The sequence below is a fragment of the Macaca fascicularis genome, chromosome 11, assembly GCF_037993035.2.
Source record: "Macaca fascicularis isolate 582-1 chromosome 11, T2T-MFA8v1.1".
Lineage (NCBI taxonomy): Eukaryota > Metazoa > Chordata > Mammalia > Primates > Cercopithecidae > Macaca > Macaca fascicularis.
In genome coordinates, this window is record NC_088385.1 from 47,511,933 (window position 1) to 47,525,869 (window position 13,937).

Below are 13,937 nucleotides of genomic sequence, written 5' to 3' on the forward strand. Positions count from 1 at the left end.
AACTGATACATAAATATAAACGTATATATTTCAGCTGAAACATAAAAACAAATGTCCTCTTTAGTATTACATTAATTATGAAAAATGATGGTGCTACTTAATAAAAATTATTGATTATTATATTCAATATGCCTAAATCAGTTGTGGGTGGACTCCTTTCTGGTGCAAATAGAACAGGTGATATGCATGTTTAGTTATAAACATTCTGAAATGTCTATACTGGGAACTGTCTATTAACTGAGAGGCTTCTTTAGCTTTTTAAGGACTTCACCACTTAAAGGACTTTTTTTTCTTATTTTTATTTGTTTTATTTGAAGACAAGAAGCTATTCAAAGCCCAAAAAGTTGTGTCTCATTTATCTTTTAATTTCTATTTCCCAGCACAGTGCACTGCTGAGAGGATAAAGGAATAGTATTGGTACTGAGTCATGAAGCATCTATGAAAACCTATTTTTAACATTGATTTTTGTTCTACAAGAACAATTCTTCTAAGACTCTTCAATATAATTTGAGGTTTTAAGAGCATTCCTGGTATATCTCTGAATTGTCAATTATTTTCTATATATTATATAAGTAGAAACATTTTTAATATTATATTATTCTTATGACTATAACATGAAATGTATTATGCAAAATGATACATGAAATGATTCCCAGAAACTTCCACTTCAAGTAAAATAAATTACCTATAACATTTAAAGTTATAAGAAAGTATGTGGGCCAGTGCGGTAGTTCACACCTGTAGTCCCAACATTTTGGAAGGCCTAGGCATGAGGATCACTGGAGCCCAGAACGTGGAGACCAGCCTGGACAACATGGTGAAACCCAGTCTCTGCAAAAAAGTACACACATGCACACAAAAATTAGTTGGGTGTTGTGGAGTGCTTGTAGTCCCAGCTACTTGGGCGGCTGAGCTGGGAGGATCCCTTGAGCTGGGGAGGCACGTGGAGTCTGCAGTGAGCCATGATCACCCCACTGTACTCCAGCCTGGGGTGACAGAGCGAGACCCTAACTCAAAAAAAAAAAAAAAAAAAAAAAAAAACCCATCAAAGAACAAAGAGATGTGTTCAGTTCTGGGTGGGGGGGCAGAATGACAATAGACCAACTGTTCCCATATCTAAACTGAATTGCGCTACCATCTCTGATTCATGCATTCAGTAAGAATTCATTAAATCATACTATGCTACAATCTGCATTAGGTCCCCTTGGTGCCAATTGCATATAATGAGCCAGAGATTATCCTGCATATCAATGTCATTTTTAAATGATAGCATCTATCTCCTTCCTTAAAAAGAGACGCATGAAATCATTCAGTGAAAACTACAAATCGTATCACTTCTTATAATCTATATTTAAAAGAAATGCAGACACACTGATTATATTGTACAAATGTTCTTCAGATTGTTAGAAGACATTTTTGTATTCTAATGTGTGTTTAACTCACTAGTTGGGATTCACTGATTCATTACCCAAATTTTCATTTCAGGCCCTCCAGGCCCTCCAGGTGGTCTGAGAATAGAAGACATTAGAGCCACTTCTGTGGCACTTACTTGGAGCCGTGGTTCAGACAATCATAGTCCTATCTCTAAATACACTATCCAGACCAAGACTATTCTTTCAGATGACTGGAAAGATGCAAAGACAGGTGAGTTTTATTTGTCTGATTAATCCGTGCGTGTTTTCAAAGTGAATTCTTTTCTCAAAAACAAAAATTTGGAGGTTTTAAAATGTCATTATCTACCTTGAAAGGCTTTCTTTCTTAAATTTTTTAAAGCTTATTCTAATATTTTGGTAGTGAAGAAAATTACATGGAACTTACACATTTAAATGTGTTAAAGCTATAGAAAAAGAAGTATCATTTCTAAATCAACCTATAATGAAAAGCAAAATGAGGCCTCCTGGGTTTCCTGAGTTTTGTGTGAGATTTACTGCCCCCAAAATCACTGGAAAGTCTATTTTTGAGCAAATAGCATTCATAGCACATTATTTATGACCCTTTTTATTTGAGTACATATGTACTATAGTTCTGAATTTCTAAAAAGCCACATTGATCATAAATCTTAAATTAAGCATCCAAATCTTACTACTATAACCCTTTATGTGAATGATCTGACCTGGTTTGAATTTCCTCAAAACAGATTTTTAAAGACATTTTGGATCTTTCAACCTTTTTCTTTTCTTATATTAAGATTTTCCAAAGTTGATCAGGAAAAATTAATTAAGAGTAAGTGGGTACTTTCCTTTGTCTACAACTTTGCCATTTGTCATGACTAGCCTACAATATCACAGATCCATACATATATTTTCTCCTGTAAAATGGAAGATTGAAGATCTTTTTGATAAAATAATTTCTTTGTAACTTTTGACAATATTTTTAAACAAACTTGTCATTGCCAGAATTCTTTAAGATGGAAAAGAGGAGACATAAAAATATTTTCCCAGTTGTCACAAGAAAAGAAAAGAGACATGAGTGGTGAATAAAATGTTCCTCCTTTTTAAAAAACGAAAAAAAAATTATTCTAATCTCCCAAATCTGCTTTCATTTTAGATTTATCTTAACATAATGGAAATCCCATTCCCAAATGCCAATATTTGTATTGCTCACTAATAGGTTTTAATTTAAATTTACTTCTATTCGATATTTCTCCCCCTCCAGAGAGATAAATCAAATATAAACTTGAAGTCTGTTGCAAGGATTTAGGATATATTTTAACATCAGATGATTCCCCACCTAAGTGTATAAAGTTGCAATAAATTAGAAACAAGTGACATATTTCTATTACATTATGCTTATTGTTTTAAGAATTATCTGTAAATATTCTTGACAAAATCAGTCCATCTGAAAAATAAATTTAAAACCTTTTAGATGCTTTATAAACCTAAAGCATAAGCAGTTTCTACTTTTCTGAAGAGAATGGAAAAGTATCATAACAATGAAACTATTAGAAATCTAGCCCATTAAAATAAATAAGTGGTTTAAATTTGGTTTGGCCCTGAAAAAGAAATACTAATTGCAATCATTTGCATTAGTTATTTATGTATGCTTACTATGTAGCTCAATTTAAATATGCTTCCCACTAGAAAGTAGGTTCCATGAAGGTAAAAACTGTTTTATTCACTCTTCTATCTCTAGCACCTAGATCAGGGCCCACAGTGCTTATTCTTTAAACATGTTTATTGAGTCCCCACTGTGTGCCAGAACCTATTCTAGATGCAGTATGTATAGCTGAGCAGCAGTGAACAAAATAAGAACAACAAAACCTGTCTTCAAGGAGCTTATATTATAGTAGAAGAGATGCTAATACACAATTAAAATATATAGTAAGTCATGTGGTGATGAACACTAGAGAGAAACAACAGAAAAGAGGAATGGGGAGGTAGGAGATGTGTTTTAAGTAGGGTACTTCTCATGTTCTCACTCATAGATGGGAATTGAACAATGAGAACACTTGGACACAGGGTGGGGAACATCACACACCGGGGCCTGTCTTGGGGTGGGGGGAGGAGGGAGGGATAGCAATAGGAGATATACCTAATATAAATGGCAAGTTAATGGGTGCAGCACACCAACATGGCACATGTATACATATGTAACAAACCTGCACGTTGTGCACATGTACCTTAGAACTTAAAGTATAATAAAATAAATAGAGTACTTCTGATATTAGTAATAGACACTGCTGCTTTCTAAAAGTTCCTATTTCCATTATATATCTTTTCCAATTCTTCTGCTTTCATTGACGTTGGGTCTCTGAATCTAAAGTATGTTTTCTGTTGGCCACATTTAGTTGAATTTTTCATCCAGTTTGATGGTGTCTGCCTTTTGATTGAATTATTTAATCCATTAACATTTAATGTTATTATTGATACAGTTGGATCGTAGTTGCATTGTATTTTTGCTTTCTAAATATTTTACTATTTTTGTTCCTGTTTTCCTTGTTCACTGCTTTCTTTTGGAAGAAGTGAGCATTTTCTAGTGTAACATTTTAATTCCTTTGATGATATTCACTGTGTGTGTGTGTGTGTGTGTGTGTGTGTGTGTGTGTGTAAGTAATCCTGCTCCGAGGGTAAGTTTATATTCACTATACATGTGTATAATCGAACACATACAAACTTAATGAATACTCTAGGCCTTACCAGATTTAACAGAATAGGTTTTATAATTTTATTAGTTTAATTTCAATGAATATGAAAGTGTTTCTCCTAGATAGCTCTATTTCATTCTTCCTCCTTTGTGCTATTACAGTACTATATATAATATAGTTATAGAGCATATAATATAGTAATATATTACTATAATACTATATATTACTAACATATTTTATTATATATGCTATTATAGCATATTTTATTATATCCTATATGCTATATATAGTAATATAATAATATATATAACTATATTACTATATATAGCATATAATATATGCTATTAATATTTAGTAATATTATTATATATATTACTATAATAGCACAAAAGAGGAAGATGAAATAGAGCTATCTAGGGGAAACACTTTCATATTCAGTGAAATATATATAAATATATATGTTACATCTATATATTTCACAAACCCAATAATCTTATATTAAAATTATCACTTTCCATAATTGTTTGCCTATTAAACCAACATATGCTTGTTTATATAATCCTTTGTTAATTTGTCTGTTACATTATCCTTTATATTTACTACTTCTGGTCCTCCTCATTTGTTCATGTTGATTTGAGTTATCATCTAAGTCTCTTTTGCATTGCTATAAATATCTGAGGCCAGGTGATTTTTAAAGAAAAGAGATTTATTTGGCTCACACTTCTGCAGGCTATACAAGAATCATAGCGCCAGCATCTGCTTCTTGTGAGGGCTTCAGGAAGCTTTCATTCACGGTGAAAGCAAAGTGACTTGTCACATGGTGAGAGAGGGAGCAACGAAGAGAGAAGCAAAGTGCTAGGCTCTTTGTAACAATCAGTTCTTGCATAAACTAATAAAGCAAGAACTCACTCATTATTGGAAGAAAGGCACAAAGTCATTCATTGTGAATCCACCCCCGTGACCCAAACTCCTCTTATTAGGCCCCACCTCCAACACTGGGGATCAAATTTCAACGTGAGATTTAGAGTAGACAAACATACAAACTATGTATCACCATCTGATGTCATTTCTTTACAACTTTGCTCCTACCTGTCCCCTTTGTGCAGCTAGTATCAAATATATTACATTTCAATATATCATAGATCCAATAACACAATTATGTATATACACACATATATAAATGCACAACATATGTGTGAACATATATACATACATATATAGGTTTCTACAATTACTTTTAAATAAGTTAAGAGAAGATAGAAGAAAAAATGAGTATTTATACTATCTTTTATAATTACAAAATTACCTTTACCAATGCTCATTATTTTGGGGGAGTTTATTCAAATTGCTGTTTGGGATCAACTACTTTCAACCTGAATAACTTTAATTTTTTTTGGAAGATAAGTCTTTTAGTAACAATTTCTCTCAGTTTTTATTTATCTGTGAGTACATTTTGCCTTTGGTTTTAAAATACAGTTGCTTGGATATGATATTCTTGGTTGACAGTTTTTTTTTTTTTTCACTGCTTTGAATACATCATCTTAGATGCCTTTTTCAGTCTGAGAAAATTGTTTTCTATTCTATAGGCCGAAAAGTGTCTCAAAATTCCTTTATATTTACCAGTATATTTATTATATCTGGGTTCCTCATTCCTTTCTGTAAAACTGTTTTTTATCTGGTATAATTTTCACTGCTAAGAAACTTATAGCATTTCTAATTGTTCAGATTGTTGGACTCAAAGGTTTTTATGTTTTTTCTATCAGAAAATGTCTTTAATTTCATCTTTAAGTGATACTTTTATTGCATACAAAATCCAAATTGCTCTTCATTTCACTTTGATCACTTTAAAAACATTGTTCTGTTGTCTTTTGTCTCCATTGTTTCAGATGAGAAGTCAGAAATTGTTTTAATCATAATTCTCTGTACTTGATATGTCTCTTTTCTGTGACTGCTTCGAGATTTCTTTTTGTATTTGCTTTTCAGCTTGATAAAATGCATTTATCCTGATGGAGCTTGGCTTCTTGTATTCTTGGGTTGATATTTTCTTCAACTTTGGAAAATTCTTAGTCATTCATTACCTCTTCAAAGATTTCCTCTGCTCTACTCTTTCTTCTTGGTTTCTCTTGACACATATATTAGATTGTTTGATGTTATTCCACAGAAAATGGACTGTGTGTGTCTATATGTATGTGTGGATATGTGTGTGTGTGTGTGCGTGTGTCTGCTTATCTGTGTGTGTGTCTCTGTTTCTGTATGGATAATGGCTAATTACCTCTCTCGCTTTCATAGGTAATTTATTTTGCTGGATTCAGTCTGCAAATAATCACATTAAAATACTTTTGACCTACTGCTTTATTGTGTTCAGGAATTTTTATTTCTAGCATTTGGCTGCTTTTAATATTGTTCACATAATATTCCAAGGGAATTTCCTATTTGTTTATACAAGTTGTGCATGTTTTCCTCTTGACATTTTTACATACTTAACATACTTATGCTAAAACCCTATCAGATGATTTAAACATCTAGATCATCTTTAAGTCTAGTTCTGTGGATTTTCTTTTCTTTCTTGACAGTAGGTCATATTTCTTTGTTTACTCATGTGTCTGATAACTTTTTTCTCAATTCCAAACATTGTATATAGAAGAACAGTGATTACTAAAGTAAATATTAATGATGTCTGGGAAAGTGCATGCCATTACTTTAGGGACTGAGTCAATCAGATTTGTAGTTGAGATGATCTGAGCATTGTTATTAGATTCAGTTTAGTGCAAGCTTCAAGTGATTTGAGTGTAAGATCAGACCTTCCTACATATCTGAGTGTCTGGAGGTTTTCCTCTCCTGCTATCAGACTTCAGCAGGCTCTTCTACCTTGGACCCCACAGAGGGTTCTTTCATCTCCCCGGCTTCTGCCCAGATACCTGCTGCTGTTGATCGGTCTAAAGCCCAGAGTTCTCGGATTTTTTACTCAGTTCTCCTTCTCTTCCCTTAGACTTCAACAAGTCCGAAGCACCTGTCCCTCACAGGGGAAGCAGATCTCTCTCATCACTCCTGCCACTATCTCATGTTTGTGGTATCGGTGCCCCAGAGGGAAGTCTTTTTTGGCTCTTTTGTACTGCCCCAAAACTTTCTTGAGTACATGTTATGAAGGCCTACGAAAAATAATTGTCAAATTACTATAGATTCTCCTTGTTCTTTGATCTCCCTGTGACTTTAAACAGCCATATCAGCCTATACTTTGTAAATATCTGTTAGAAGTTAAACTGTTTTCTTCTTACTAACATCTATGACTACATCTTTCTTTCATCACTGTTCTACCAATGATGAATTTTAGTCCCTTGTGTCTTCACAATCTCAGCTCTCTAATGGGCTTTGAAAAATGATGGTTTATAGATTATCTATGTGTTCTTTTTGTTAGTGTACTAGTGAAGTTCTCTTGTGACTGCATCCTAAGTGGAAGTGAAAAATATTTTCTGCAACAAATACAGAAATAAAAATCATATGGTTTTTGTTTATGGTGTGACCACTAAGAAAAAAAGGTACAGGATTAAATTCAGCTTCATGAAGGTAAATATTTAAGGTATGAAATAAATATATTTGAAAGATATCAACTTTCAGTGTTTCAAAGATTAAATTTAGAATAATGAGATGAAGAAATTGACTGTGTATTTTTAAGGCAAGCTATTGTAAATTTTACTTCTCTTGGAATGTTTTTAGTGGACAGACAGCAGATAGCTTGTTGCCATTCCTGGAGTTCTACAAGATGCTCAGGTCATTGTTAGAAAATTGTGTTTGATTCCATGTTGCTACTTTCAGAGGACTAATTATACAATATTGTTAGTGATGGTGTGTGTGTGTGTAAGAGGATGTTGGCCAGAACATGAAGAGGCATAGTAAGCATGTTATGATAAATAGTTAAGAGAACCTGGAATAGGTTATCCAACATGAATAAGAAAATATGCTTATATTTAAACTTCTGTGTTATGTAAGACTGAGTTGGTTATTAAAATTCTTCTGCAGTTAACATCTTTGCACCTAAATGTTTCTCTGTACTGTAGGTTATTTACCTAAAATAGATATTTGTAAATTAAATTATTAAGTATAAACAGCCCAAACCCATGAGCTATATTATATAATCACTCTGCAGTAAGGTAGAACCTGTTTTATTCCCATAAGCAGTATTTGGGTATCTCTTCTGCCATATCTTTACCTAGTATTATTATCATCTTTTTAAAAATGAAAACTCTCCAGGTCTATTCTAGGACAGTATTTTTTTTTTTTTTTTGCCTTTCTGTTTCTTGAGTTTTTGTAGTTCTCATTTCAAACATGAATTTCTGGATTTTTATGAGGTTACATTCATATTTCCCTTAGAGAAGGATCAAGGATTCACACCTTCTGAGATGTCAGAGCACAGCTTGCTTTTCCTTTGCTTCACGGAAATTCGCCAAACCTATGGCTCCTTCCAGAGTCCTACCAGGCAATCTATGGGTTGGGTCTAGGACCTGTAACATAAAACTGAGTAGGTGTGTCAGAATCAGTGAGGAGCCTTTAAATGCTCATTTCCAGTCTCAGACACCTGAATTGTGTGTGTGCATGTGTGTGTGTGTGTGTGTGTGTGTGTGTTTAATTATACTTTAAGTTCTAGGGTACATGTGCACAACGTGCAGGTTTGTTACATATGTATGCATGTGCCATGTTGGTGTGCTGCACCCATTAACTCGTCATTTATATTAGGTATATCTCCTAATGATATCCCACCACCACCCCCCATCTCCCCACAAGGCTGCAGTAACCAAAACAGCATGGTACTGGTACCAAAACAGAGATATAGACCAATGGAAAGAATAGACCCTTGGAAATAATACCACACATCTACAGATCTTTGACAAACCTGACAAAAACAAGAAATGGGGAAAGGATTCCCTATTTAATAAATGGTGCTGGGAAAATTGGCTAGCCATAAGTAGAAAGCTGAAACTAGATCCTTTCCTTATCCTTTATATGAAAATTAATTCAAGATGGATTAGAGACTTAAATGTTAGACCTAAAACCATAAAAACCCTAGAAGAAAACCTAGGTAATACCATTCAGGACGTAGGCATGGGCAAGGACTTCATGTCTAAAACACCAAAAGCAACGGCAACAAAAGCCAAAATTGACAAATGGGATCTAATTAAACTAAATAGCTTCTGCACAGCAAAAGAAACTACCATCAGAGTGAACAGGCAACCTATGCAAGAAAATTTTTGCAATCTACTCATCTGACAAAGGGCTAATATCCAGAACCTATAAAGAACTCAAACAAATTTATGAGAAAAAAACAAACAACCCCATCAAAAAGTTGGCAAAGGATATGAACAGACACTTCTCAAAAGAAGACATTCATACAGCCAACAGACACATGAAAAAATGCTCATCATCACTCACCATCAGAGAAATGCAAATCAAAACCACAATGAGATACCATCTCACACCAGTTAGAATGGCAATCATTAAAAAATTAGGAAACAGGCGCTGGAGAGGATGTGGAGAAATAGGAACACTTTTACACTGTTGGTGGGATTGTAAACTAGTTCAACCATTGTGGAAAACAGTATGGCGATTCCTCAAGGATCTAGAACTAGAAATACCATTTAACCCAGCCATCCCATTACTGGGGATATATCCAAAGGATTATAAGTCATGCTGCTATAAAGACACACGCACACGTATGTTTATTGCGGCACTATTCACAATAGCAAAGACTTGGAATCGACCCAAATGTCCATCAGTGACAGGCTGGATTAAGAAAATGTGGCACATATACACCATGGAATACTATGCAGTCATAAAAAAGGATGAGTTTGTGTCCTTTGTAGGGACATGGATGCAGCTGGAAACCATCATTCTCAGCGAACTATCGCATGAACAGAAAACCAAATACCACACGTTCTCACTCATAGCTGGGAATTGAACAATGAGATCACTTGAACACAGGAAGGGGAACATCACAGACACCTGAATTTTTATTTAGAATCTCTGAGTGAGTAGGTTTGTTCTGGTACTTTCAAATATTTGGGTTTTAGATTGAAATGGGGGACACCAAAGATTCTGCTTATGTTTAGATCTTAAAGAAATGCCAGGACTCACTCAGATAACTTGTAAAAGTCTACAGTGGAGGGGCTTACATTGGCTGGAGTTATTCTTGACACAATCTGTTTTTCAGTCCTGAAGTCATTCTGGCTGTTTCCGAAGCTGCTCAAACAATTAATCAGTGTGGTCTAAAGGCAGGGCGCCACAAGCATGATTTTCAGGCAACTAAAACACAATGAATTATTGGCCTTGTGATACCCATGAGGCTTGATTCTCTTTTCCTCAAAGAATGGTAAGAAACTTCTTTTTATTCTAAGCCTTAGGGCTCAAGGCATTTGTAAATAGATCTATGAATTATTGCTTATAGCTGGTTGCTAAACTGAGTATTTTGGCCTAAATACTAAAGTAAGAACTAAGGTCTCCTGCTTTATATCTCTTTGCTTAAAATTTACACTAAAAGTAAAACAAATTTTTAAAGAACTACCCATTTAATATACAACATTTAGTTTTTTTAAAAGAGAGATGTGAGTTGATTCTCATTTATCTCGTCCACTGTTGCTGTGTATGCTTTTTTTAAAACATGGTTTTACCTTTAAAACACATTTTATATGCTTTATTGTGAGCCCTAAATGTCTTCATAAATGGCTTGTACCTAATGCAATCTTCTCTCCTATTCCTTAAGCCCTGGTAGGAACTATTGGATCCTTTATTTTTCTTCTTCTCTTTCTCCTTTTTTTTGCTTCCGCCAAAATCAGGCATTATACTGTTAAGATCTGATTTTTCACTGCTGAGATTAACTGTATGGCCTAACTCAGAACTGACCCAGTTAAAAATCAGGTCTAGAACAAGGTCTGCTCCTGATCCCCAGTATTTGCCTCCATTATGCAAAGTACTTTACTCTCTTTCTGGCTCCAAGAATAACGAACAGGTTGCAAGGAACTTGGCTGAAGAAAAAGGACACGAAGTCTCTCTGTTCCTGTTTCTCCATTTGGCTTGAGGCATAAATCTGCTTCCAAAGCAAAGCTTACTTCTTTAGGGAGCAGGCTTCTGCTCCCAAACTGCGTAGGTGATTTTGGAGGAAGTAAAAAAAGAATGAGAAGAAGAAAAAAGGATCTAATAGTTCCTACCAGGGCTTAAGGAATAGGAGAGAAGATTGCATTAGGTACAAGTCCATTTGTGAAGACATTTAGGGCTCACAATAGAACATATAAAATATGTTTTAAAGGTAAAACCAAGTTTTAAAAAAAGCATACACAGCAGCAGTGGAAGAGAGAAATGAGAATCAACTCACAGTTGAAGGGAAAGGAAGAGGGCTTAAGAAGATGGAGTAGTAATCTCTGCTTTAGACAGGACAGGACAATTAATGGACTGAATACATGACAATATAGAGGTCATAGAGTGATGGATATTATGTGGTGGGGCAATGTAAAAGAGTGCCCTCCTTCTCTTACCTGCCTGATTCAAGGATGAAGAAGGCACTAAAGTGATTGCTATAGACAAGGCTATGCTTCTTGCCTTGAGACATTGTCTACTCTAAATAGACACAAACTTTAGAATTTGTATTACATATATATTTTTAGCAAAAATATATTAAGTACTTCTATTTGTAAAACATCATGCTGGGCATACTAGGCCCTGAGGGGTTTCAAAATGTGAATAAAAAGTAGAAAAAATGTATATATGGCCACAAATGATAGCCAGGAACAAACAAGGGGGAGACAAAAGAAATACATTGAGTGTGGGCCTGATATGAACCTAGCCAGTCTTGGAGTTCCATTTGTAGTGATGACTTGGGCTACTTAGCTCAAGACAAGAGCTGGGAAAATATTAGAGAGAATGTGTTTTAAATTATGTACCTCTGATGTGGTTGGGGTCAGAAGTGCCACCCAAATTTGTGGAAGTGAAAGCAGCTTAGAGAAAAGAGACACTTTCAATTCTTGGTACATCTTTTAAAAATGATAGATGTTAATCATGTTTTTGCTAAATTATTCCTACTACTTACATGGATGATTTTATTGAGGGGATATTATAACTATTTACCAAAACATGTTTGTTTTAGATATTTGTATTCTCATATGTACTGATGTTAATATAAAGTATCAAGAATAATAATAATTCGATTTGTTCTAAAAAGAAGAGTTGTCAAGCTATTAGCAATCCTGGTGGGAATACTATTCTAAAATATTTATAGCAAATTCCTTCCTTAATAATTCAGAATGTCCACTCTGGAATTCCATTCCCTTAATGTACACTTCATTTTCCCCTTCTGAGAGAGTTTTTTGCATCTTTGGACCAAGGGCTTCTTCCTAGGGTCTACCTGCTTGAGGTCATGACTCTGAGTTTGGTTGCTTATTCTTCCTTTCTTTATCTCACTCATTAAAATCAAAGCCTTGGCTCCTCAGCTGGAATCCAGATCTAGCATAAAATGACTCCTGATGACTTTTCTTGCCTTACCTACCATCATTCCTTCACATATTTTTGGTGGTCAACTATGATCTTCTACTTTATGAAAATGTCTTCCATTTGTTTGGGAGATTTTCATACTGGATCCTCACGTTTTTTACATGCGCTCAAAATCAGTCAATCAGCTGCAGCTTCTCCACACATCCACCTGGTTCTTTTTCTGTTCTAGCAGACACCTGCTCTTACCTGTTGACCTCCCAGCTTCCTTGGAAAAGCCCCAGTGTAGCCTTGACTATCATAAGAACACAATATCTTCATTCTTTAAAATGCTTCCAACATTTCCATTCTTCAAACCCTTAAATGGTGCTGGAGTTTTGAGACTAGGAAGCAGGGGAACAGGTCTGACAGACTCAAGCCTCCTAAAACACTTTTGTACTGCATACCCCCGAACCCCTGCCAAACTCAATAATTATAAACTCACAAATAGCTCCATCAACTTCTGCCTTTAAGGTTCAGTATTAGTTTCCTAGGGTTGCCAACAAATTAACATAAACTTGGTAGCCTAAAACAAAAGAAATTTACTCTCTCATAGTTTGGAGAACAAAATCAAGGTGGTGGCAGGGCTGCATCCTCTCCAAAGGCTCCATTCCTTGTTTCTTCCAGTTTCTGGTGGCTCCATATGTCCCTTGGCTTGCGGCTATGTCACTTTCATATCTACCGTTGGTGGTCTCATAGCCTTCTGGTCTTCTAGATGTGACTCTTCTCTGTGTCTTTCTTTTATAAGAACATTTGTCATTGGATTTAGAGCCCACCTAGATAATTTAGGATAATTCTACCCTAAGATTCTTAACACTTACAACCTTAAACTTAATTTAAGGGTCTGCCAAGCCTTTTTTTTTTTTTTTTTTTTTTTTCATATAAGATGACATTTACAGGTTCTGGTGATTTGGACATGGACATTTTTTGGGTGGGGAAAGGCACCATTTAACCCAATACAGCCTGTTTTCTATAAGGGGTTAATATCAATGAATAGTGTCTAGTAAAAAATGGCTACCTTGGCCAGGCATGGTGGCTCACGCCTGTACTCCCAGCACTTTGGGAGGCCGAGGTGGGCGGATCACGAAATCAGGAGATCAACCATCCTGGCTAACACGGTGAAACCCTGTCTCTACTAAAAATACAAAAATTAGCCAGGCAAGGTGGTGGACACCTGTAGTCCCAGCTACACAGGAGGCTGAGGCAGGAGAATGGCGTGAACCCGGGAGGTGGAGCTTGCAGTGAGCCGAGATCACGCCACTGCACTCCAGCCTGGGTGACAGAGTGAGACTCCCTCTCAAGAAACAAACAAACAAAAAGGCTACCTTACTCAGCATCATCACAT

General features: G+C 35.3%; 1 protein-coding gene across 7 annotated transcripts in view; it reads left to right on the forward strand.

Moving 5' to 3' along the window:
* CNTN1 (contactin 1) overlaps positions 1-13,937 on the forward strand; it is a 393,567-nt gene that overhangs the window by 299,849 nt on the left and 79,781 nt on the right. For all 7 annotated transcript variants that reach the window (XM_045365082.3, XM_005570587.5, XM_015430734.4 and 4 more), the window contains one exon: positions 1,486-1,644. In XM_045365082.3, the coding sequence (XP_045221017.2) occupies positions 1,486-1,644 (159 nt within the window). The remainder of the gene's footprint in view (positions 1-1,485; positions 1,645-13,937) is intronic.